The sequence below is a fragment of the Corylus avellana genome, chromosome 2 (assembly GCF_965113065.1).
Source record: "Corylus avellana chromosome 2, dhCorAvel1.hap1.2, whole genome shotgun sequence".
In the NCBI taxonomy this organism is placed as follows: Eukaryota; Viridiplantae; Streptophyta; class Magnoliopsida; order Fagales; family Betulaceae; genus Corylus; species Corylus avellana.
Genome location: NC_142491.1, coordinates 8,394,168 through 8,420,972, shown reverse-complemented (window position 1 = coordinate 8,420,972; position 26,805 = coordinate 8,394,168). Strand labels below are relative to the sequence as shown.

Here is a 26,805-nt window from a genome sequence, read left to right as displayed (position 1 = left end):
TGAAAAAAATTTCTCCGAGAAAAACTTCTCACAAATTTTGATATATAAAGGTTGATTTTCAATTTCTTTTTGAAGCCTCGTTTAAAATGGGTAAATCTCCAAAACCCTTTCTTAAAACTTACCATACACAAACAAACCCTTGTGTTTTCCGCTTCCAAAAACTCATTCCAGAAAAAACAATTAACGTGAACCATATTCATGATGATATGTTTGGTTTTTCCATACATGGGGCCCATGTTTATATGTGTCGTAAACGTCTTCCTCATTGGATATTTGGATCTACTAGATGACGCTCGGTGATATTTATACAAAATTTCAAGCAGTTTGTGGAAGCACAAAGTCACTTCTTTCCCACATCTTTTGAAAGCTTTATCCAAACTGCCATCAACTACCCATACCTCCACAATTATAAATCCTTCATTCTCCTAAGTAATAAGGCCAAGAAAATACCCCACAACAAGATAATGAGGCCTCTTTGCACCTCTTTTTTCTTCTTCTTCTTCTTCTTCTTCCACGCCATCAACGGCCACAATCTCATCCATGAAACCTGCAAGATGTGCGCTCAGAAGGATCCGAACCTCAGCTACAACTTCTGCGTAACCTCCCTCCAAGCGGTTCCGAAGAGCGGCTGCGCCAATCTCCGCCATCTCGGCACTATCTCGATCAAGTTAACGAAGCAGAACGTTACAGCGACGAGGCACCGCATCAAGAAGCTCTTGGAGAAGAAAAATTTAGACCCTTTTGTTAAAGGGTGCTTAAATGACTGCTTTGAACTTTATTCAGACGCCATTCCTTCTCTAAAAAAGGCCTTGAAAGCTTACAAGGGTAAGCGCTATCAAGATGCCAACATCGCTGTGAGTTCTGTCATCGACGCTGCCACAACTTGCGAAGACGGGTTCAGTGAACAGGACGGCATCGTTTCGCCGTTAACAAAGAGAAATAATGACACCTTTCAGCTCTCTGCTATCGCGCTTTCGATTATCAATATGCTAAGTTAATATTCTTTTAGTAGATTACATAAATATTGTTTCATGTTGATTTTAATTAATTTTCTTTTGTTGTCAGGTTTGTTCTGATAATATAAATTATATAAGTGATTTTTCTTATGCTTAATTAGGAGGTTATTTTAAGGCTGCCACTCTATGTTGTAGGCCATGGCCAAGTTGTACGTTCTCCCTCCCTTTGAAGGCTGGTGGGGACTTATTGCTTTGGTATAGCCCTTCCATGTGTTTTTATTCTTCTTTTAATAAAGCTTATTCATCAAATTAAAAAAGAAAGAAAGAAAGTATAATGTTTTGTTTTGAAGCTAACTTCAAGAAAGAGTGTCTTCTAATTAATCTTGTAATTATATGAAATATTTATCTTGTAATTAAAATATAAGCTTCTAGATCCCTCCCCCCCTTTCCAACCCTTTTTCTCCTCATGCCTTGAAGAGAAAAAGTAAGTTCCATTAGCACATTTTTCTGTCATGCAAGTAAAGAAAAGTAGGTTCATGTTTCTTTGTCTCCAAATTCACCTAATATTCTTCCTAAGGGAACTGTTTGGGTGCTACAATTTTTATTATAAATTGATTTAAAAATTAATTTAATAATTTATAATTAGTGAAATAATTGATAAATTATGGTGATCATCATATCAATTTGTAAATAACTTTATGAGAAAAATTTATAAACCCCCCATAAACTTCCACTCGTTTTGAAAGTACCATTTGAAAAAGTTCAAAGATTCTGAATTAAGGGTATTGAACTTTGAATTTCTTTTAATTACCCAATTCCATTAAATATTGTAAAAATTTTTAAAATACCCTTAACTTTTTATTACAAAAAATAAATATAAAAAATTGTAAAGATTGAGGAGTTTTTTTTAAGCCTTAATTGAAAAATTTTTAAACTTTGTAGGAGTAGTGTCAAAACAAGTAGAATTTTAAAAGAATTTAATGAAGTTTCTCCTAACTTTATAATAAAAGTTATAGTATCATTTTCACACGTGTCCTTTTCATGCCTGGCAATTGTAACATCACTAGCAACAGTCTTACTGCTAATGAACAGCCTAATGTGAGAGGACAAGTCAATCGCAACCTAATATGATTGATTTGGCCTTGTGTTTTATCCAAATCCAATGGCTAGGATGAAGACACTGTGTCTATGCTATTGAAATGGCTCAACCTAACGGAAAGAATTATGATCCTACTCAATTTTATTTAAATTGGGTACTATACAATTAGTTATAGTGAATGTGTATTTTTGTTCTTTTAAAAGGTGAAAAGACAAAAATACCTTTTTACTATATCTAATGGGATATTATCTAATTCATTTGAACCGGAGAAGATCATGTTCTTAATAAAAATGGCGGTGCCAAGATTATTTTATTTTATTTTATTTTTATTTTTGTAAGAAAGTCTTTCGTTTTCATTGATGCAATATTTGCGGATGAAATAATGGCAAGATGACGTAAGAACTTAATTATTCTTGCTTTGTTTTGTTAGAAGACAAAAAGTGCTTAATTGTATATAAGCAGGTGAAGAAAAACATAATATTTCCATGATGACTATGGTGAAGCATAAGGAAAGAGCAAACAATAACTAATTTACTGGTAATACGAAAGCACTATCAAAATAAATAAATAGATATGTAACTGATATATATAATTGTTTTTTTTTTATTTTTTGAATCTTCAGTATTTTGAAGTTCAAAAACTCTCAATTAAAGGTATATTTTTTTAATAAAAAAAATTGGGTATTTTTGAAATTTTGATAAGATTTAATGAAAAAGCCTAACGGAAGGGGATAATTGAAAAAAATTAAAAATTCGATATCTTTAACTGAGAGTTTCTAAACTTTAGAGGAAAAGGTCAAAACGAGTGAAAGTTGCACGAGGGTTTTGTAAAGTTTCTCCACTAGAAAAATTACATGAAGACAAAATACAAAGGGGAGACCCATCGTCAGAAAGATTGCTAATAAATAGACTTAACAATCCTTACTAACATAGACCAAAACAAAAGTGGGGAAAAGTCTTATTCGAGATCAAAATAATTGAAAGCCAATGTACTGCACAGCTTAAGATTAAGATGGGATAACGAAAGAATGCCATAAAAAATAAATAAATAAATAATAATAAATAAAAAAAATTGGGAGAAAGTCATATTCAATAACAAAATAATTGACTGTCTGTGGACTTCACAACAGTGATTAAGATGGGATAACGAAAGAAATGTAGTGCCCAAGAAATGAATGATGGATTTGATTTTTCATTTCTATTTGGATGTCGTCCCTACCCCACCTTCAAACTTCCCTTGAAGGATTAGTCTAAATCTCAATACAAGATGTATTCATGAAAAAGAAAGGTGTTATAGTTTCTTTATATTATTCATTTTCTCTCTCTTTTTTTTTTTTTAATTTAATTTAATTTTTTTTAAGACCCATATTATTTATTGAAGAATAGAGATAACAATTATGGGTCTTAGATAAGAATATGCTTTATATATATATAGTGGTGTACCATATACCCTTGAGAGTAATCTTTCCCTGTTATTAAACCAGCCTACCTTCGATAAGACCTTAATTAAGCCCAACCTATTGGCAACAAAACATTCAAGCCGGCCAAATGTCATTTATGTTAGACCAACCAAACTTGACTTAATCTAGGCTCTAGGCTAGCTGAACCTAACTCGAATAGGTCGGCTGTACCAGATTTGTAATAAGTAAGTGAGGAATGATAGAGACCCAACTTTTTTGCCCAACAAAAGTCCAACTTTTGCCTTATTTATTTTTAAAAAATAAAATAAAATAAAAAATGAAAAAAATGTTTGAAGCAACCCTATCTATTTTTTGTCTTTCTTTTATTTGGTATTTTTTTTAAAATGAAAATTGGTATTTTTTTCATAATAATGTCATTTTTTTCAAGAAAATGTCATTATTATGAAGAAAAATACTATTTTTCATTTTTAAAAAAATACTAAATAAAAGAAAGGCAAAAAATAGATAGGGTTGCTTCAGACATTTTTTCCATTTTTCATTTTGTTTTTTTTAGAAAAAAAATAAAGGGTAAAAGTTGGACTTTTGTTGGGCAAAAAAGTTGGGCCTTTAGCATTTTTCTAAGTAAAAAGCAGGTGCAGAGAGCATCAAGAGAAGATGTATTCATAGTATCTTGGCCTTTATCACTTGAATTACTGGCATTCTATTACAACTAAAAAATGATAGAAGTATGAACTAAGAGAATAGGGGCCACATAATTAGATTTTGTTAGCCTCAAGTCTCTCCTTCAATTGACTGTGCACGGAAAACACTCTATAAAAGGGAAGGGAATGGATCATAGAGAGGTACCCTCATTCTTCTTGCCAAACACTCATATTTTCTTTGCTTACTTTCCTTCTCAAAGCCCTTCATAGATTTAAGCATTGAAGTGACTTCCTGTTGGATCACCGATAAGTCACTTTACATTTCTTTTTTCCTTACCTTGCACGCATTGTTGATCTAGGACTCGACGATCAACTAACCTCCTCATATAGTATAGTTTTTTTTTTTTTTTTTTTTTCTGACCTTTTTCATGTTTTCAAACTTTCCTAAATTGATATATTTAATAGGTCATTTGTTATTCCGTTAGAAATCTTGTCTTAGTGTTACAAGTCTTACCAAAAGGGGAAAAAGTACTACTATACAGAAGCCATCTTACTCTTTGATCCAATAAATTTTGGAAGCAAAAAAATATGTAAAGAAATTTTTGCAAGGGCAACAATCATTAAGGAAGTTGGTGTGATTTGGAGCAACTTTAAAAGGAAGAGTCATTCGTGATTGATGCTTTGTTAGCTTCTAGGGCTTGAATGCTACACACAACTAAAATTATCTAGAATGTATTAAGATTTATACCAAAATAAGAAAGAATCTTGATTATGATAAAATTAAAATTCAGATCTTCCATCCTAGTACAAATAGACAGGTTGAATAGCAATATGGTGCATAAATCTTTATAGACAACTGTTATGGATGCGACCAATATTTAGTACAAATCATAATACTGAAATATCCCTTTTATATATATATATATTAATGAGACATGTAAACACGTCAATTGTACTGAAAATATGAACCAATGACATGAAAAAGGGAAAATCTTAGGCATCTCATGTGAAGAACACAATCATACAGATATTTGCTGGAAATGAACCCTTACTGTTTAAAGTCGAAGCATCACAAAGCTCAGTCCTGAAAAGGCTACTCTTTTTCAAAAAGATTCGAATTATTTTCCACCACAATCTGGGGATCAAATTTCTACAGGCACTCAAAGAGCAGACAAAACAAAAGCTGAACAGATTACTGTTCTACATGTAGTTCAATGAGAAAAAAGAGAACCCGCTGCTTCAGACAAGTTAACCAGCCATTGGATGGTTATAGATGTATTCAATCGCAAGAAGACATGAGTCAATCTTATCGGCTTCCTTGTCTGGAATCTCCAGCTTAAACTCTTCTTCCAGAGCCATTACAATTTCCACATTGTCCAAGCTATCCAAGCCCAAATCCTTCTGGAAATGTACATCAGGATCCACCTGCAGATGCAGGCAAAATTGTAATCCCAGCAATACAGTAGCCAAGATATTGTGACTGTAATTAAGTAGAAGAAATAACAGTGCTGATCTTAGAAAGAAAATAACAAAAAGAGTGACTCAGATTAGATAGAAGAGGAGCATCAGTTGACATTTATATTTAGATGATGGGAAAAGATTATGTTAAAAGAATTAAAGCTAGGGTATCTTTTCGCAATCCCCTGGAAACAAAATCGGTCCATTACATTTTACAAAGATTTTGTGTGTTTGGGTGGGGATGTTTGTTAAAGGACAGATTTGAACCACAGCATCCATTTAATGGAAGCCACGGATTACCACCAAGCCAAGACATCAATCATGTGCCAAATATAACACAAAGGAGCACAATGGACTGATTCATTTTATACAGAACTTCCCAACCCATAATCTAGAGATTCATCTAGGACTACACATAACCACGATACAGTACCGAGTGATAGACAAAAACAAGTAGAGACAGCAAAAGTTCAAATAACAAGATAAAAATAGTTTTTGGAGATAGTCAAGGTGTGAGACAGGACAATGCTGAACTGAGGCATCTCTCTGAATTTAATCCGCGCTCAATTGTAGCTACAACAGTGAGCAATCTCTCATTCAGGGACAGAATACAATGAAGTCTGTGCTTTAAGCAACACAACCTTCAAAACCATATTTGTGCGAAAATTAGGTTTCACAAGATTCAAGATATGGTACCCCATAAAGTTAGTCCCACATTGGATGAATGTTGAGGTGTTGCATGGGTGCTAAATCACACATTGGCTCCTTACTAAGTTAGATTGTGCTTTATAATTGATTTTAGAGAGCTTCAATTGTGACTTTGATTAATCTTTTTGGAGTAATAGTGCAAATGGTTAACACATTTTCCTAGTCGTGATAAATGGTATCATAGCAACCTAATAGTACAATATTGTGCTGGGACACTACAACATTATGTGGACCTTGTCGAGGAGGTTAAGCATTTTTGTAAGAGAGACTGTGACACCCTAAAAAGATAGTTCCACATTGGGTGGGTAGATTGTAAAAGCGGTGTATGAATGAAAAGTCCTACATTGGTTATTTAGTAAGTGAAACTAGACTTTATAACGATTTAAGGGAGCTCTAATTGTAACTTTGATTAGTCCTTTTAGAGTAATAATGCAAATATAGCTAGTGTTTTCTCTAGATCGTAACACAAATGTTTTCTCAAAATTATATGAGGTGGAGAAAGAGAACAATGACATATACCAATGAAATCTAATCAGAAAAGAAATGCCAATCAAATAGGAAGGAAAAAATAACAAGTAAATAAAAAGTGGTATGTATATCTTTTTGCTTAAGCATTTGACAGGGCCTAAAACCGATGTTGATCCAATAACATGGTTGTGAACTCTCCAATATTAGGCTTTCTTGAGCACAAAAAACTGATAGAGCAACTTCTCCACAAAGAAAACCAGAATTTTACTCGAATTTAGGTTTAGCAATGCACTAGCATTTCTTCATCACATGGTAAGTCCAGAGTTATGACATATTATTCCGAACAAACAATCATGACCCATTAAGAGCATTCCCAATGGAGGAGCCATATTTTTATGTAAAATGGCTTCTCAAAACTCACTTTTATCTAGTTTAGATAAGCCATTTTTAAATGTCTCTACATCCGATTAGCTATATTTCTATCTATTCTATTAAAATATTATTAAAAGTAAGAAAAATTTTGGGAAAAAGAGAACATGTGAGAGGAAAAATGAGAAAAAAATTGGGAAAAAGAGAACATGCAGAGAAAAAGTAGGAAAAGATTTGGAAAAAAGAGAAAACAAGTGAGAAAAGCAATGAAAAATAAAATAGCTCTCTTGAAAAGTGCTACTACATTTAGCTTTTTTTTTAGCTCTTCCAATCAAATATCTATTTTACATTTTTTTTTTGCTAATCCAATGTAGGAGGTTTTTTAAACATTTGAAAAGCTATTTTAGATAAAAGTAACATTTGGCTCTTCCATTGGGAATGCTCTAAGCAATTATGGTAAGTTAAGCTAAAAATACTTGTTTAATTGATTAGTCTAAACCTTGCATTTTTCAAATTTATTTTCTTTGTTTTGCTTATACTTAGCTATAAAACACAAGATTTTGGTTCTTTTGCAATCAGGATATGAAACCCAAACCAAATATAATAGCAAGGAAATTCTGAACTCGTTCTCATACCAAGCACATCTAGAAATGGTTTTGGGTAAGGAATCAAATTAGCTGAACAATCACAAAAACTTTTTCACTTTGTAAGATCTTAGACAGATAAACATCCTCAGAAGCAATTAGAAAATATATCACAGCAATCAAACAAAACAATGCCACTCACTTATTTTTGGTTGCTGAGAACATAAATGGAAAAAATCAAGAAAATATTCCATAATATCTGTAAATCCACCTCAGTCAAGCTTTAATTTCACTTTAAAGGATTCAATATTTACTTTCATTTACTTTTTCCCACATTTTCTCAGAAATCAGACAGACACTTTCTTTACAACAATATGATCGGCTGGCAAACAAATTAAGCTTAATAGACAGAAATATTAGCTTGCTCTATGCAGGCTATGCAGCCGAACATTTTCTCTATAAAAAGATCATGAATTGATGACTAGATTAGAAAATGTGATAGATTAGCAATTTCACTTTCTACTTTTCCCTACATTTTCTCGGTAATCAGAGAAACACTTTCTCCACAAAAATACCAAAAAGCTTAATTGAGAGATTTAAGCTTGCTCCACACAACCGAAAGAAAATATCACGAATTGATAAGCAAATTAGAGAATGCGATCCATTACCAATTTCACATCCTACTTTTTCCCACATTCGATCAGCAACCAAACAGAAGCTATCTCCACAAAAATACGAATGATTAGCAAACAAACTAAGCTTAATCGAGAGATTTAAGCTTGCTCTACACAACCAAAAGAAAATTTGACGAATTGATAAGCAAATTAGAGAATACGATTCATTAGCAATTTCACTTCCTACTTTTTCCCACATATTCTCAGCAACCAGACATACATACACTTTCTCCACAAAAATACCATCAATTAGCCAAAAAAAAATAAGCATAATCAAGATAGATTTCAGCTCACGCAGCCGAATGAAAACATCACGAATTGATGAGCTAATTTAGACCGGGTTTTCTCAACTCGTGAATTTTATCAAGAACCAAACAGGCATTTTCGCGGAAAAATGGAAAAGGAAGTGGGAATCGGAGCAGACCTTGGAGGGATCGACCTTGGGGAAGCTCTTGACCACGGAGAGCACTCTGTCGATGACCTCTCCTTTCGTCAGATGATCGTCGCCGTGCGATGACAGGAAGCGGAGGGATCCACCGTTCGGACCCCGTACCTGCGGTTTCGGTCCAGTTAGGGTTAGGGTTTGGATTGGCACTCGGACGTGGCGAAGTATGGCTGCCCTCAATGCCATCTCTCTCTCTCTCACTCTCGCACACACGCTCACTCTCTTGGTAATGAAACAGAACAGTAAAATAAGACAACAGAACCAGGTGATTCGCACGTGCTGATTAACCCCCTACCTTTTTTTTTTTTTTTTTTTTTTGCACAATTTTAAAATGCAATTAATGAGTTAAAGTATCTGGAAAAATTATCATTCAACTTTTAAAATTATGATTTAGCCTTCAAAATCATACATTTTTCACCTTTATATCTATGATTTGCTCCATTTTTTGTCAACATTTCCAAACATTATACCTTTGCGATTTTGTTTTAAAACGCACTTTTGAAGTGTATTTTCATCAAATCACTCTATAAGGTTCAAAAGTTTTTAATTTACCCTCTAAGATTAGAACATTTATCAAATAGATCATTGCATCAACTTTTCATTAAATCTCTTATAGTGTTGTCATGTTATACCCAATTAGAAAGAGATACATGTTCCTTCCAATAAAAATAAAAAAGAAAAAGAAAAACAAATATAAATTTATATAAAAATAAAATTTTCTAACAGTGTTTCGACCACCTCCCATATTCGGCTACCCCCTCTAGCCACCCCTTATTTGGCCAAAAGGGGTGCTCAAAATCACCCTTAAAAGCATGGGGTGGTTCGGCCAACCCTATCTAGCCAATTTGGGGTGGTTCGACTAACCCCATAAAACTTATTTATTTATTAATTTATTTTGAGTAATATTATATACTACGTTTGTATTTCACAATCATCCTGTAATGATGATGTCGTAATTCTAACTAATTCTTAATTTTCTTTTTCTTTTTTAATAACGATTGATTCAAGGGTTGGCTGTGAATGCTACCTCATCATCATAAGAAAAAAAATATAGTTTTTAGCATTACTCTTTATTTCTTTATTATTTATTATATTTATATTTATAATTTTATTTTTCATTAAAAATGACAAATTTCGCCCTCTAATTAGGTATGGCATGACGACACTGATAATAGTTTAATGGAAGGTTGTTAAAAGGAAAGAGTTTTCCTCCAAAGTGGGTTGGAGGAACATCCTTCAACCCAGTCTATAAAAATGAGATGTGTTCTTTTTTTTAATAACATGTGAGATGCACATAAGTTTTTAATATTATTTATTCCAACTGTATCCCTGCTATTAAAAAAATATGTGCATCTTACATGTTCAAATGACACATGTAATTTTTATAAATTGAGTTAGAGAAAATTTAGCCAACCTAGTTCGGAGGAAAATTCTGTCTCTAGTCAAAATGAACTATTTGATAACTATTATAACCTTATGGAGTATTGATAACTTTAAAAAAATATACTTTGGCTTATGAATAATATGCTTCTAAACTTTAAAGAGTGATGTCGATGTCCTTCATTCTACCATCTCGTGTTAAATTATATACTTTTGTTTTTTCTCTCCAAAATATTATTGAAGATATTAACAAATATATAAAAATAGTCATATGAAAAAAAAAAAAAAAAAAAAAAAAAATGGTGGGGGGGGGGCTAATATGAAAAGGGCCATGCAACACTTTGGTCCTATATTAGTAATATGAGAAATAACCCACATAAAGTGGGTGGTTTATAAAAATAGTCATAAGTACTAAGTTCCGCATTGTTTAGTTACTATATGAAACTATACTTTATAAAAAATTATAGGAAAGTTTCAAATTAACTGATCATTTTGGGGTGATAGAGTGATGTGGCTAACACTTTTATGTTGCTCATTACAAGCCACATTTTTTGTGTTTTCGACATGCAACGGTATTATGGGAGGATTCGATGTCACTTTTAAAAGTTTGACAAAAATATAAAATTAGCCCCCGTGGTTTACCTGATTTATAATTAGCTCAATGTAGTATCAAAATGAATTCAGAGGTTACTGAAGTATGCCAAAAAAATCAATTGAGTCCCTACAACCAAATTTCGTCCATTGGCTTAATAAATTATGTTAGTGTGACACTTATTTAAATATGACACATGTCACAATTTTATTGGTTTTAACATTTTCCGCTATCAAAGTCTATTAAATTAGTGGATGAAATTTGGTTGTAGGGACTAAGTTGCTTTTATGGCAAACCTCAAGGACCTCTGAGTTCATTTTAATACCACATGGAGTTAATTACTAATCAGGTAAACCATATGAGCTGATTTTGCATTTTTCACTAAAAATTTTGAAGTGTAAGTGCAAAATAGTGATAGTTTGAATGATTAAAGGGTATTTTTTTCCTTATATATATATATATATATATATATATATATATATATATAAAGAAATAATAAAGAGCCTAAGCTTAATTTTAATAGTGACCTTTGGTTGAACTTTGGTAACAAAAAATAAGTATAGTATAAAGTTTTGTGTATGAATCATACGGATCTCTTGGTGATAATGGATATAAATCTCTAATTTATAATACAACATGAGTGGCAGCATAATATGGTGTAATAATAACTACCTTTGGTAGCAAACAAATTATTCTAGAAAATTCAATGCATGATGGAAATGGGAATAAAAAATTCGACTAAAAAAATAGACCTTTTAATAGTCATTGATCATTGGGGGCTCTTGCTGTGATGTAAATCTCTAATTATTAATTCTTTTTTTATTCTAATTCTCTAATTACTATTAAAATTTTAATGGCATGATATCATAAGATACTAGCCATAAGTCATAACTATTGCTTATTTGATTTAAATATTCATAAAATGTTTTAGGAATGCATGCATTAAAAATTGAACGTTTGATAAATAAAAATAAAAAATAGGATCGTGATATTAAGATTTTGAATCACTATTTATTGAGTTAGTCTTCTCCAGGAGGGTCAATGGGAGACTTTTAATTGAAGGTGAGCCATTTTAATAGAAAAAATTGTCTTTCAAATTGGATGAGAAAATTTTCTCGATCCAATTTGTTAAACCGACATTTGTTCTTACAACATATGATTTTCACATATATGTTTTATTTAATGAGAATCACGTGCTTTATTTAAAATGCACATAAGTTATTCGATTGTCCTGATTCTAAATAATTTGTTGTTCGGACGGTCTAGACAACAAATATGAGAAAGCGCTCATGTTCCTATTAGTTGGAGCAAGTAGGCTGACTGTTCGAGATTTGTTCAGACATGTGTACCCTATAAAGATTTTCGCATATTTGTTATTAAAATTAGGGTTAGATACTCTTTTGCCCCATGTGGTTTAACAACTTTATTTTTTTGCTCCATCGGTTTCATTTTGTATCACAGAAGATACCTTAATAATGGTTAAAAACAGAAATGGTACCTTAGTCTAAATTCCGTCAAAAAATTGACGGAAATCCACGTCAGCACTCCTAAAAAATTGACACATGTCCATATATCTAATTAAAAATTAAAAATAATTTTTTTTTTTGTAAATTAAAACAATTAAAAACATTAAAAAATTAAATTAAATTTAAAAAAAAAAAAAAAAAAAAAAAAAAACTGGCTCCTAGCCGGCCCCCAAGAACCTTTGGGGTGGTTCGACCACCCTTAACTTGCAAAATGGGGGTGGCTACCCCTAGCCGGCCAGACCAGCTCTAGGGGGTGGTTTCGGCCACCACCAAGGGCCAATTTTATTTTATTTTAAATTTAATTTTCTAATGTTTTTAATCATTTTAATTTTTAAAATTTAATTTTTTTAATTTTTAATTATGTATATGGGCATATGTCAATTTTTTAATGGTATTGACGTGGATTTCTGTAAATTTTTAGACGGAAGTACCATTTTCATTTTTAACCATTTTTTTTTAATTATTATTGAGGTATCATCTGTGATACAAAACGAAATCAAGAGAGTAAAAAATATAGTTTTTAAACAACAAAGATCAAAAAAGTATTTAACCCTTAAAATTATTAACAATACAAACATAAAAATTGCAAGAACTTTATCATTCCTGTAATGATAGATACTAGTTTAATAGAGTAAATTTGAAGAAATTTTTGTACTCATTCTCTTTGAAAAAGATGAATGCTACACTTACAAAATATTTTACAAAATAATATGGCATAACATGATTGAGAAGAAAATAAATCCAATTTTTGAGAAATTCAATCATGTTTTGTCACCTCACTTTGTAATTGTCTTTTTTTTTTTTTTTTTTTAAAAAAAAAAGATTGTATAGACCTAGCACCTATCTTTGAGAAAAGGGAAAAATGTAAATTCAGTCCTTGTGTTTTACCCGATTTGCAATTAACTCCTTGTGGTATCAAAATGAACTCAAAAGTTCCTAAAGTATGCCAAAAAAATAATTTAGTCCCTATAGTCAAATTTCGTTCACTGATTTAACATTATAGCCAATATAATTGTGATACTTGTACTATTTAAATCAGTGTCATATTAAAGGAATTTGTTAAATTAGTTGACGGAATTTGATTTTAGAGACTAAATTATATTTTTGGCATACCTCAGGGACTTTTGAGTTCATTTTGATACCATATGGAGTTAATTGTAAATCAGGTCACAAGGATTAATTTTGCATTTTTTCCTTGAGAAAATAAAAACACACAGCTATAAAAGGAAACAAATTTCCTTCACTCAGCATACTGTAATAAGTGTCATTCAATATTTTTTTATTTCTAAAAAATTAATATTTAGGTTTCTATGTTAATAAAATGACAATAAATAACTACTAAAATATTAAATAAAATACGCGAGATATAACATTTGTCTTATTATAGTAGATTATGGGGAATCCAATATAATATAAAAACACACAACCCGGGAACTTCGTAGCGCAGACGTCTCTGCAAAACCATTTCACGCGCAAAACACACGAGCTCTTCAAGACAGCAAGTAAAAACGTACCCAAAACGCGTAATTAATATAAACCAAAAACACTAAAGCTGAGGCACCGGAATCTCGGACTCTCCGGCCGAAATCCGCTGATAATTCCCCGCCGAGATCTCGACCTCGAACCTGATCCGATCCGAAATGGCTCCCGTATCGGCTTTGGCCAAATACAAGCTCGTGTTCTTGGGGGACCAGTCCGTGGGCAAGACCAGCATAATCACGCGCTTCATGTATGACAAGTTCGACAACACCTATCAAGTAAATTTTGTTCTTAACCCGAAATTTTGGATCTCATTGGCTTTGGTTGATTCTTAGGTTTTATTGTGATTCAATTTAGATTTGTGTGATGTATAAGTTTTTGTGTTATAGTTGATCTAGGTGTTAACTGTTAACTGAATTTCTTGAAGAGGCTTTTTTTCCCCTGTTATATTATTGTGTGTAGATTTTATGAATTGAGAGATTGAAGGAACTATATTTGAATCATAATTCAATAGTCGAGTCTTTTAGATAACAAGCAATTAAAAGGAAATTTCTCAGAATAACAAATCAAGGTGCTTAACGACGCCTCTCTTTATGATTGCTTGCAGCTAAGCTGATGAGAAATGGTGAATTAATCATTTAATCATTATTCTACCAGGTTGGAGGCACTGGCTAAGCAATTATGTTTACTATTTCCTATTAACTTAAACTTTTAGAATAATTGGTAATTTAATTTAATATCAGAATAGATAATCTAACATCGAACTCTAATTCCACCCCTATACCTCTCATTCAAGTTAAATATCATGAAGGTTTCAAACTTGCCTTTTATTTTAGTTGAGAGATAATACTCTCTTTTTTCAATTGCTTTATTTGAGATCTCTGTGTGTAGTATAAGTTTCATCAGTTAGACTTTTTTTTTTAGCTTATATTTGTCATTTACTGATGACCAGGCTACAATTGGTATCGATTTCCTGTCAAAGACTATGTACCTTGAAGATCGAACAGTCCGGTTGCAGCTCTGGTGAGATTCTAGTAATTGACTTTTTATATCCGTATAGTACTACTAAAAATTTATTTATATTTCTGTTTTCAATCCCCTTCCATGATGATAAAGAATTTAAAGGGGTTGTAAGTCTTGTGTTAATTTGTTAATGTTGACCAATTTTTTAGGGAAAATACAATAAACGAACAAAAGTCTTGTACATGCATGCATATATATATATATATATATATCCAAAAAAATATATCCAGCTGTACTGTTCTTGTGCTCAGACTACTTTGTATTAGAGACATCTGGTTTGGGATTGTTACATAAAGGGTGTTGGTTTATCCTTAGCAAAGCCTTCATAATTTTCTCATATATTTTTGGATATTTTATTTTTTTACTATTTATTTTCAAGTTATAAGATGTTTAGTTTTTCATTATTGAAACAAAAGTTTATGTTTTGAAACCTTTTCTTTTATATAATATTTGAACTTTATTTCTACTAGTATTATTTCATTAGTTTGGCTCCCCTTATGAGAAAAATTCTGGCTCCGCCACTGTGTAATCTAAAAAATTGTATGGTCATATATGTCCCATAGCATCTCAATGAAAGCTCTAATTCGTTGCTACTGGATACAATTCTTTCAAAAAATTTTGAAATCCAACTTACCTGCCTCAGAATTTGAAACCGGTCCCATACAAGCGCAACATGATCTTATAGAGTATGTATGTCAAGGGTTAGGAAGTGGTGAGTGGAAACTTGGTTCTGTTTATTTTTTCAATGGGAAGCATGGGATTGTTTCTTTTTCTAACTACTGTGTTTGGTTAGCACTCATTCCATGCTTTAAACATTATTATTCAACACTGTGATGTGGATTTTCAGGGGTGAAAAATATGATGTAGTAGGCGCACTTGCTTTTGGAACTTTACTCCTTTAACCACCCCCCAGAAAAAAAATCCCCACAAGGTAGAAACTTTGTCAAGATTTAAAAGCCTCCACTAAACAAACTGGTAATCCTAAAATGCCTCCTGTTAGAGCGGAAGAGCATTTAATTGCTATTCTTTGTGAACTTGTATATTCGTTGCTTTTTTTTACTGAAAAGCATGTCTAGTATTTCCATAAATCTAGTGCAGTTATAGATTCTGGAAATGGTTTTCTTTAAACTTAATTCATTTCCATGGTTGAAACATCGAATCTTGAAATGTATGACAGGGATACTGCTGGGCAGGAAAGGTTCAGGAGTCTCATTCCAAGCTATATCAGGGATTCCTCTGTGGCGGTCATTGTATTCGATGTTGCAAGTACGTTCTTATACTCTGTTTTCTTTCTTGTGGAAAATTTTGTCTCAATTAGTCACTTGCATATCCATGTTTTGTTCATGCATCCTGTAGAATGATTTAATCATAGCCTCTTGAACAAATACAACTGTTGAGCTAATATGTCAATCTTATGAGCCTAAAATGTATTGACTTAGCAGGTGCTCGTTCAGAAACTTAAGGTATATTTGGTGAAGTTTTTGAAAAGTGTTTTGAGTTCCATGTTTTGAAAAGAGTTTTTGAAAAGGTGAAAATTGAGAAATGCCTTTGGTGGTGGGGGTCCATTGAAGAAAATTTGTTTGGTAAACTGAAAAGTTTTTCTGAAAATAAAAAAGTATGAGAGGTGTTTTAAAAAAATTGAAAGAAACAAAACCAAAAAAAGCGAAAAATCAAGGGTGGCTGGCCACCCCTCTCTCCGGTTGAGGGTGGCTGCGCCGCACGACCACCGCTTCTCTTCTGTTGGAAGTAATCGCATGACCAACTCTTTTTATTATTATTATTTTATTTTATTTTACAAGTATTAAGTTAGCCTCCATACTTGAAAAAAAAAAAAGCACATGTTTTCAAAATATTCCTTTAGTTTCGTGTGAGAACGTTTCAAAGAAGTGTTTTGGGATTTGTTTTGAAGAGTGTTTGTAGTGGAGGCCGCATATGAAAATTGTTTGGTAAATATTATCTGAAAAGTGTTTTTCAGTGTTTGAAAAGTGAAGATACTTCCTCTCTTTGTAGCAAAGTGGAGGATGAGGCCGTGGGTTCAAGTCCCACCGGGTGCGTGTGTAATTTACCTATAAAAACCAGAGTTCTGAAAAAGTTTACCAAACATGCCCCAAATAGTTTTGCACCTACTATATTTAAATTGATTAATTGGGCTTTATATGCATAATCAAGCTAAAAATCTAGGCATATCTTTTCCTTAGGCAGACAGTCATTCTTAAACACTTCCAAATGGATTGAAGAGGTTCGCACAGAGCGTGGAAGTGATGTTATCATTGTACTTGTTGGCAACAAAACAGATCTTGTGGAAAAAAGGTAATGATATACTGCCTTGTCCACAGTTATGGATAATGTTAGTTGCCCCTTTTTTCTAAATGGCAGTTTTAGTTGCCATCAAAAGTGAGAAATTTTCTTAAAAAAGTGACAAATGCTAGGTGTTTACATGGATAGTACATAGTTTTGAATTACATTAACAGACCTCTTCTATTTATATTGAATCCCATAATTGAAAGTGGTTAACCATTTCTGATAGAGGTGTGATAACGCAAAATAATAGTTTCATGCTTTTGAAGAGTATGATATCCAGTACATATTGTTAACAGCCTATTTATATATATATATAAGAAGAAGATGTTCGTCAAATGTCATGGATTATGTGAACTTGAAAAAGTAATTGGAAAAATTCTATTATTTTAATTCAAAAATGGGTTCTCCAGTGGTTTTGGAGGAAATAGCAAGCATGCATTGAAAATTCTCCCATTTTTCAAAGACAACCCCTTTTCCATAATAACTGTTGCTTCCTTATCATAATGGTATTACTTATTATTCTTATTAAGATGTGAATGGTGTAACATGGTTCTCTATAGACTCTGTAGATCTAATGAAACGACTTAGAAGTGAGGTCAGCTAGAGAGAAAAAATGGAAAACGTTTTGTCAGTGCCAAAAAGTAAGGTTGCAAAAGGTGGCCTTCATGCTAATGTTGAGCTCTACGTTCTCTGCAACTCTGCCTTAGGACGTCTTTATATATATGTCTGACTAATTTGTGCTCTTATATTTTTCATATCCATGCTTCACCAAATTGAGCTCTACCTTATTTCCTACATGGCTAACTCTGAACTACCATTGGAAAATTGAAAACTTACACAACTGTATAAATTAGGTAATGGGGAATATTTTGTTCACCTACATGTAAGCTACAGAGATCACTTTCTGTTCAAAGTTTTCCGATAGATCGTGTGTGAATGTTAATTATGCTAGTTTGTTTGTGTTAAATATATGTTGCCATCTTTTGTGATTATGACATGGACATCATGTGAATGGTTGGACAGGCAAGTTTCTATAGAGGAAGGAGAAGCCAAAGCTCGTGAGCTCAATGTTATGTTTATTGAAACTAGTGCCAAGGCTGGCTTCAATATAAAGGTAAGCTATTGATATTCTTTAATTGGATGGCTGTTTATACAAATGTTATGGCTTGATGATGGAATGTTAAATGCTCATGATTCTAGTTGGGTGCACTCCAAATACTACTGACTTCCTTTTTGGCAAAGGTCCTGAAGATTTTGTTTTCTTCAGAGGGTTAAAATCATTTGATTGGTCTCTTTTTGGATTGGGAGAATTTTCTAGATGACAACAGTTCATCGGCCGAGGTGGTCACAAAGTAGTTTATGCTTTTGAGAATTTGGGGTCTCTGAAATTATTTTATGAAGTTGGTTTGTTTTCTGCCAAACATTTAAGCTGGCATAATGTAATTAACACAATGGGAGTGCCAGCCAAAAAAGAAAGAAAGAAAGAAAAGCACCATCTTTGTGCAAATTAGATTATGTTAACTTCTGATTGTCTATATATTTCTTTTTGGAGAGAAATAGATTGTTATACGACTGTTATACAATTAGGATGATATGGTAATAAAAATTAGCTCTTATTTTTTAGAAGCCTTTGTTGATTCAAATACTGATTTCACTGTTATATTATTTCAGTTGTATGGCAGTTGTGTAATAGCTTACTAAATAACGTTACTTTTTTACAAATCTCATTGTTGTGCAACCTACTGAGTCTTCATTACCAAACCCTTTGCAGGCACTGTTTCGGAAGATTGCAGCAGCCTTACCTGGAATGGAAACACTTTCTTCGACCAAGCAAGAAGACATGGTTGACGTCAATCTCAAGTCAAGCAATGCGGCAGGGACGCAGTCACAACCAGCGTCAAGCGGATGTGCTTGTTGATACACAGCTTGGATCTATCGAAGCTCCAACTTTGTTGCTGGATTTCCTTGATGCGTTTCTAATCATATCAGGTGTCTGTAAAGTTCTAGCTGTCCCTTTTTGTAGCGTCGGACTTTTTTGTTTGGTTGATTGTTAAAAGATTTAGGCCCCATTTGGCTACGTTTTACGAAAATTAATGGAACCACTCAGGAACTCTGAAAAGCGATTGTGTGCCCTAGTTGTATGGGTCCATTTTTGGAACTCTTAAATGAAAAGCGATTGTGTTTGTTTGTTTGCATATCTCACGTCGATGGGAAACACCTTTTACCCATTTTTTTAAGATTTAACAAATGGAAGGAGGACATTGACAAGTGGGTGAATATAAATATTTATGTTTGCTTTTATCAACCAAAATAATAATAATAATATAAGTTGGGCTAGATTAGTTTCAGAAATCTTGAAAAAAATAAAAAAAATAACTGGTGGATTAGAATTTAGATTAGTAGCAACAAAATCTCTTGAAAAGCCCCCTACATGAAGGAGTGGCAGATTAACCGTTTACCGCCTATAGACTGCTTACCGACTGCAATCGAACCGACATTAATCGCCTACCACCAGAAGTCGGTCGGTAATTGGTTAAGAATTTTTATACCGACGTCAATTCAGTTCGGTTAATCGGTATAAATAGTTTTTTATCATTTAACCGATAAGTAACCGAATTAACTAATAATAAATATAATTAACCAATAATAAATATTCTATGACTATTTTATTAGTAGGAGTGTAGAACATATGTATGGTAGACTCTTATTGTATTAATTAATGGGTCCATTTAAAATTTGTTTTGTTTAATCAACTATTTTAGCCGAAAAAAAACAATTTGGGACCCCAAAACAATCAATTTTTGGCCTAATTAAACAAACTCATGGTTAACCAATTAACCGAAATATCCGTTTAATCAAAACATTCAAAATAAATCCTTATTGAAATATAATCGGTAAATTAACTGATTTAACCGATAATTTTAGGGATGTCAATGCGGGCGGTTTTTAACCGCTAACCGCTATAACCGTTAACTGCTTAACCGTATTAACCGCTATAACCGCCTAGCGGTTATTGGGTTTACTAACCGTAACCGCTAACCACTAACCACCTTTTTATATAATATATTTTTATAATTATAATTATAAAAATATTTATACATATAACATAATCACTTGATCATTAAATCACAATTTTTTTTTAAATAATTAAACCACAATTTGAGTATTAATATATTATCACTATAATTTATATGATTATATCACATGATCAATTGATCATTAAATCATTTGATTATATAATAACAAATTATACATATATAATATGACATAACTCATAAGTATACCAATTCATACTAATACAACAATTAAATATCTAGAAACTTATTTCTAATGTATGTTATAAACTTATAAGTCTATATATGTTATAAGTCTATATAAGTCTACATATGCATATGAATAATAAAAATGTATAATATCAATACTTAATCATATGATTAAATGACAATTTAAATACTTTATTAAAGACTTCAAGTGAATCATATTATTAATGTACAATGATGATATGATTCGTATAATATCAAATTCAGTAATTGACATTGGATTAAATAATGACTAATGTGTTACTTATAAACGCAATTTAACTATTAATGTATTATCATTATAATTTTAGTAATTTATATATTTTCCCAACACGTTGAGGAAGATGATGATTTGGCATGTAAGTCGGAGTTTGATCGGTATTCATTGAATGAATGTGAAAAAACAATAAAAGATTTTGATATTTTAGGTTGGTGGAAGGTTAATGCGTCCAAATACCTTATCCTCATAGAGATAGCTCGTGATGTATTTGGCATTCCTATTTTCACTGTTGCTTATGAATCCGCATTTAGCACCGGTGGGCGAGTATTGGATTGCTTTAGGAGTTCATTGTCTCCGCTTACCGCTGAAGCCTTGATTTGTACACACAACTGGATGAAGAACCACCTAAGCGATGGCAAGTTGGAGGAGTTTTTGACAGAATTTGATAAGCTTGGTAAATGTTTATAAATTAGTTATTTGCAATTTCATTTAGTTTTCATTATTTATTAATTTATTCTAATTATTTATTCATAGATGTGACTCAATCTTCAAGTTCAAGTGCTGCTTCATCTTTTGCTTAGAGGTTTGTTAGTAACGAAGGTTATCATTTTTTGAATTGTCATAATATTTTAATTACAATACAATTATATTAAGCACGTTTTGATATGTGTACATGCTTGTGCCTTAATATTATTATGTTTAAGTTTATAACTTTTTTTCTTTTGATGTCCGCAGGATTTGCTAGAGGACTAAATGAGATGATTGATGAAGTTTTAATGTTTTATTTGTATCATTTAATGTTTTATTTGAATTTATTTTATATGTTTTGTGTTGAACTTTTTTTATATGTTGTGACAGTTGTCTGAATTCTGAACTTTTTTTTTATATGTTGTGTTTTTTATTTTTTTATTTTATTTTTTTAAAAAAAAGTTAACCAGTTATGATTTAATATTTAAGGAAATTTTTTTAAAGTACAAGTAAATGTAAATTTTGGGTCAAATATTTTTTATTTTTCAATATGGGCTATTTTTATAGCAATTGGGCCCAAGAAAACACTAAAAATACCAACAAAAAAAAATGAGGGTAAAGAAAAGCCCAAAAAGCGCTAAAGAAAGCCGAAAAAGGATTAAAAAGCCCCAAAAAAGCCCAATTTTAAAAAAGCGGTTAGCGGTTAATGAAATTTACTAACCGTTAAGGCGGTTACGGTTAGCGGTTATTGTAACCGCCTTGACTCCCCTAGATAATTTCAATTAACTGATTTAACCAATAATTTTAATTAATTGATCGAAAATGACTCTATCGAACCGAACGGATACGCACCCCTACCTGCATGCTACAATAAACTTCATCGGTGTTTCTTATACCAAAGTAAACCTAAAAAGGGAATAAAAAAATTGCGACCCTAGATTTAGGATATTACTTTTGCTGCTCCCATCATATTTTGATGATAAAAGCTTTTCTCATTCGTTTTTTTCTTATAATATTTATTTGAAAGAATATTTATACAGGTACAAAAAAAAGATAAGAAAATAAATTATGAGAAAATATTCACCCCAACAATACCCTTTTTATCATTATAAAGTTGGTACAAGGTTTCTACTGCTGGTCGTACACTTTTTGAGTGCTTTTTGGTTTCTGTTTACCCACTCTTCAGGCTTCGACCATATTTAAACGTGGCACACTCTAATTGTGGAGGTGTGTGCACGTTGGCTCCCAATTTCTCAGCTGTCATCATTGGGAGCCCGCCCACGAACCAGCGCAACTCTGTTCTTCTCCAGAAACCTAAAAGAACAAAAGAAGTGGGAATCGCATAAAATCAGTGTTACGCGATACCCTCTTAAAAGCTCCGCTATTCTCTAATTTAATCTTAATCGTTATCTTTGGAGGCCTAAATCCCAGTGACTCAAAGCACCATGACAGGTCTCTCTTTCTCTCTCTCTCTCTGCTTTTTGTCATATTAAGTAATTTTAACCAAGTTATGAAATTTCAGCGATTAGAAGAGAAATTAGAGATGGGTTTTGTTTGTTTTAATCTATATGTTTCTGGGTCGTCACCAAATCAGTATATGATGCTCCAATCACCATGCCAATTCTCTCTCGTTTTGTTACTTGTTATATCAATTAATTTGACGTAAGTAGTCTGTAGTCGGATTTCAATGTTTGGAACAGAAAGTAGAGATGGGTTTAGTTTGTTTTAATCTATATGTTTCTGGGTTGTCATCGAATCATATTCAATGCTCTGTTTGGTTGCTGAGAGAATGCAAAAAGCAAAGAAAATATAATTTTAATTTTTTGGTACCGCAGAAAATCAGAAAGTCCTGTATCTGGTACTCATTTTTCTACCTTGTTCTTGTCTTTAAGCGGAGAGAAGGCTCAACTTTTATGATTTGCTAGTATAACTCTTTAGTTTTGGACGCATTGGAATCTTGACAATCATAAAAATCTTCTTTATTTGTAAGATTAGATATTCTCTTTTCTTACTCCTCTCTTGAATTAAATTGATTTTTAGTGTTGTTTTGCACACTTTTAACTTAGCGTAAGAAAAAAAAACGCCTTGCATTTTTTTTTAGAAATAGAAATAAAAGTAAAAAATTGAGAGTGTAGTTAATTGTCATTGCCATATACCAACAGTTTTTGTTTTCTTTTCAGTTAATAGAGAGCATGTGTGTGAATTTTTCTATCCTATCAAATTAAGGCATATGAGGTTCTTTGCATGCTCTTTGGTTATTCCTTGAACGACCCTAATTTTGCATCTTGTCAATGATACAAGGATGATCACAAAAATGGCTACAAGTGGAAAGTGTCAGTTTTTACCGTGTTATTTAGAATGATAGCACTGCTTGCTTTTCACCATTTGTCCATGCGATTTGGAGACTAAATATGTGTGTGTGTGTGTGTGTGTGTGTGTGTATGAATCAAGTACTCCCATCTAGTTTTCTGGGATTATAAAGATTAAAAAGGCTTCTCTGCTTTCCTTTTGTAGTTCTTACTTTGGATAAACCATCATGTTACTCTAGGCTATATTTGAGTATCATTACTCTGGGTGGTCAAACTGATAGATGCTTGCACGCAGGCAACTTGTTAAGAAGACATCTTGTATATTTGATATATATATATATATATATATATATATATATATATAATAAAAAAAATCCGACTATGTTTACCATTAGCAATTTTTATGTAATCTTTTCTAAAGATTATGGAAGAATATACTCGCCAGAATTTTAAGTAGAGGAGCATCTTATGTATGAGATATTTTCTCCACTGGAGAACCATATTGCCACATCATACTCTTACTAGATCTTGATGCAGGTCTTCTTCATGTCAAACTATTTTGATAAGTAACCAATAGTTTATATTAGATATGGTGGTTTTAGCTATGTACCTGGTGTATCAGAAACCTCAAGTTTGTGGGCAGAATCTGTATAAATATTTCTATACTTGATTCAATATTTTATGATTGACCCCTTTAAGTTTGAGTAGTTCTCCCACTTCTAAATTTTTGTAGTAGATTGATGAAATCCATCTTCTTACAAAGGTACTAAACTTGTTTATGTGTTTAATACCCAACTACAGATAATCAGGAACCGATGCTCAAAGATGAACCCTCGACTAACCAGTTGCCATTGAGAAAACTCAACCAGTGGCACTGGTGGTTTTTGGTTGCAATAAACATTTTCTTCCTCATTTTGGGCCAATCTGCTGCTGTTCTTCTTGGGAGATTTTATTATGACCAGGGTGGAAATAGTAAATGGATGGCTACTCTTGTCCAAACTGCGGCCTTCCCAGTCCTTTTTATCCCGCTCTTTCTTATTCCTTCCTCTAAAGAGCCTTCAACTTCTTCGACCCCAACCTCTATCAAGGTTCTTGCCATGATCTACTTCTCTCTTGGAGTGCTCATAGCTGGTGATAACATGATGTATTCTGTTGGACTCTTGTACCTCTCTGCCTCTACTTACTCCCTCACATGTGCATCCCAATTAGCTTTTAATGCTGTTTTCTCTTACTTCATTAATTCCCAGAAGTTCACTATGTTAATTCTGAACTCTGTGGTTGTCCTCTCATTATCTGCTGCCCTGATTGCAGTCAATGATGACTCTGAAGGACCGTCAGGAGTTTCCAAGTGGAAATATATCATTGGCTTCCTTTGTACCCTTGCAGCTTCCGCACTCTACTCTCTTTTGCTTTCCCTGATGCAGCTTTCCTTCCAAAAAATTCTAAAAAGGGAAACATTTTCTGTGGTTTTGGAAATGCAAATCTATACATCACTTGTTGCCACTTGTGTTTCTATTGTGGGTCTTTTTGCAAGTGGAGAATGGAACAGTTTGCATGGGGAAATGGAGGGTTTTGGTACAGGAAGAGTTTCTTATGTAATGACTTTGGTTTGGACAGCTGTGACTTGGCAGATTTGTGCTGTTGGTGTTGTGGGCTTGATTTTTGTGGTGTCATCTCTCTTCTCCAATGTTATCAGTACTGCCTCTTTGGCTGTTACTCCTATTGCTTCTGTGATAGTTTTCCATGACAAGATGAATGGCGTCAAGGTAATTGCTATGCTTTTGGCTTTCTGGGGTTTTGCATCTTATATTTACCAGAATTATATTGATGATGCTAAGGCAAGAAGAGCACGAAATGATGTTAGTGAATCTCAGAATAATTCTTCATGTTGATGAATTGGGAAAGGCTGCCCAGAAACTGAATATTGTGGCTGTTCTTTGATTAATTGTCCCCTGGTGCAACTGATGCCAGCCTCACATTGAAGCATATTGCTCACAGGTTTATTGCTTTGTAGCTGTTCTTTAGGATTAGGGAAATTATCCTGTTAACAGCTATTTATCTTTTTTGTATATTTTGAAAACCCCATCGAAATGAAGTTATTAGATTCCCATTGAATTATGATTGGTACATTTGAAAGCAACTTTGATGAACTCTCTCTCTCTCTCTCTCTCTTTCTCTCTGATATTGACCATTATCAACAGGACACAGAAGCTGATGCAATTTCTGATATGAGTGCAAGTGAAGCTAACTTGGTATTTTTGTTGGTTGAAATTGCATCCTCAGCTCTATAAACTTTCAACCAATATGACCAAAGTCTTTAGTAAATATATGACTGGCCATTACAGTTGTGGGGGTAGATCTATTATAGAGATTCTTCCAGTCCTCTTCTTGAGAGAATTGAGTTTTTCTTTCTCTAGAGGGTGAGATGGTGGGTTTATTTCCCAAATTAAAAAAAAAAATAATAATAATGGTATGAATTAGTCGGAATTTAGGTTTTGTTGACAGATTAATGGGAAATTTATTGTCTGGGGAAGGGAGGATACAATTTAATCAGACCAGGGTCTCTTGAAATTTTTTGCCCGAATTTTAGGAAACCCTAATCCTAGCGAAACTGGGATTTTTTTAGCATTTTTTGCCCAAATTATGGGGTACCCGAGTCCGTGCTCTCCTCTCGCGTTATATCGGCCTCACAAACAAGTTGGACCTACCTCATATCACTAAATCTTGTATTTCAAATACAAGATTTGTATCATTGTATCCATCTAGAACAAAGAAGAATTTATCCTTCTAGAAGAAAGAAGCATTTGTCCAGTATTCTATCGTAAAGTCTCTTTCACCAACTGCCAAAAATAATGGTTTACAAGTTAAATATTTAAGGAGATGCAAAGTAACATCACTTACATCAGAGTACTTAAGAATCGAGCTTTGGATATTTATCATTTGATGATGGATCTGCCCTAGAAGATTCAAAGATGGCAGCCTATGAAAAATTGCAATTAATCTAGACCATCGGATAAGTTGACCAAGCTCCCTAGAGTATGATATGCTACTTAATTAATCTGGTTTCTACTTAATCACGTTATCTATCGTATATGTGAAAATACAATTATACCCTCATATTATTAAAAAAGAAAAAGAAAAAAAGGCTTATTTGGCCATCGATCCAATGGTTTAGAGACCCACGACTAAATTTTTTTCCCGAATTTTTTATATGACGCATGGATATAATGAGTATTTTGAGTCACGCGTATTGCGCGTGTGATCTTCTTTTTATGAAAGTGAGATGAAAATTATAATAGAAGGATTAAGTTAAAGGGTTAGGTAATTAAAGGGAATTTAACCATTTTCATGTAAATTATATTATATTACATGAAAATGCAAAATAA

At 32.7% G+C, this 26,805-nt stretch overlaps 4 protein-coding genes across 4 annotated transcripts; 3 read left to right on the top strand and 1 right to left on the bottom strand.

Annotated features, from left to right (window-relative positions):
- The first annotated feature begins 339 nt into the window (after positions 1-339).
- LOC132167063 (putative invertase inhibitor) lies at positions 340-1,113 on the top strand. Its single transcript, XM_059577957.2, has one exon. The coding sequence runs from the start codon at positions 465-467 to the stop codon at positions 996-998; it is 534 nt and encodes a 177-aa protein (XP_059433940.2). The 5' UTR covers positions 340-464; the 3' UTR covers positions 999-1,113.
- Positions 1,114-5,072: 3,959 nt separating this feature from the next.
- MTACP-1 (mitochondrial acyl carrier protein 1) lies at positions 5,073-9,057 on the bottom strand. The gene is made up of 2 exons (XM_059605253.2): positions 8,802-9,057; positions 5,073-5,541 (listed from the first exon to the last, which is right to left on the bottom strand). The coding sequence occupies exons 1-2, from the start codon at positions 9,006-9,008 to the stop codon at positions 5,365-5,367; spliced, it is 384 nt and encodes a 127-aa protein (XP_059461236.1). The 5' UTR covers positions 9,009-9,057; the 3' UTR covers positions 5,073-5,364.
- A 4,717-nt stretch (positions 9,058-13,774) lies between these two features.
- RAB6A (Ras-related small GTP-binding family protein) lies at positions 13,775-19,255 on the top strand. The gene is made up of 6 exons (XM_059579286.2): positions 13,775-14,077; positions 14,752-14,822; positions 16,000-16,088; positions 17,021-17,132; positions 18,147-18,237; positions 18,895-19,255. The coding sequence occupies exons 1-6, from the start codon at positions 13,961-13,963 to the stop codon at positions 19,039-19,041; spliced, it is 627 nt and encodes a 208-aa protein (XP_059435269.1). The 5' UTR covers positions 13,775-13,960; the 3' UTR covers positions 19,042-19,255.
- A 3,097-nt stretch (positions 19,256-22,352) lies between these two features.
- Positions 22,353-25,537, top strand: LOC132188457 (putative purine permease 11). The gene is made up of 2 exons (XM_059602915.2): positions 22,353-22,562; positions 24,221-25,537. The coding sequence occupies exons 1-2, from the start codon at positions 22,556-22,558 to the stop codon at positions 25,309-25,311; spliced, it is 1,098 nt and encodes a 365-aa protein (XP_059458898.2). The 5' UTR covers positions 22,353-22,555; the 3' UTR covers positions 25,312-25,537.
- The last annotated feature ends 1,268 nt before the right edge of the window (positions 25,538-26,805 follow it).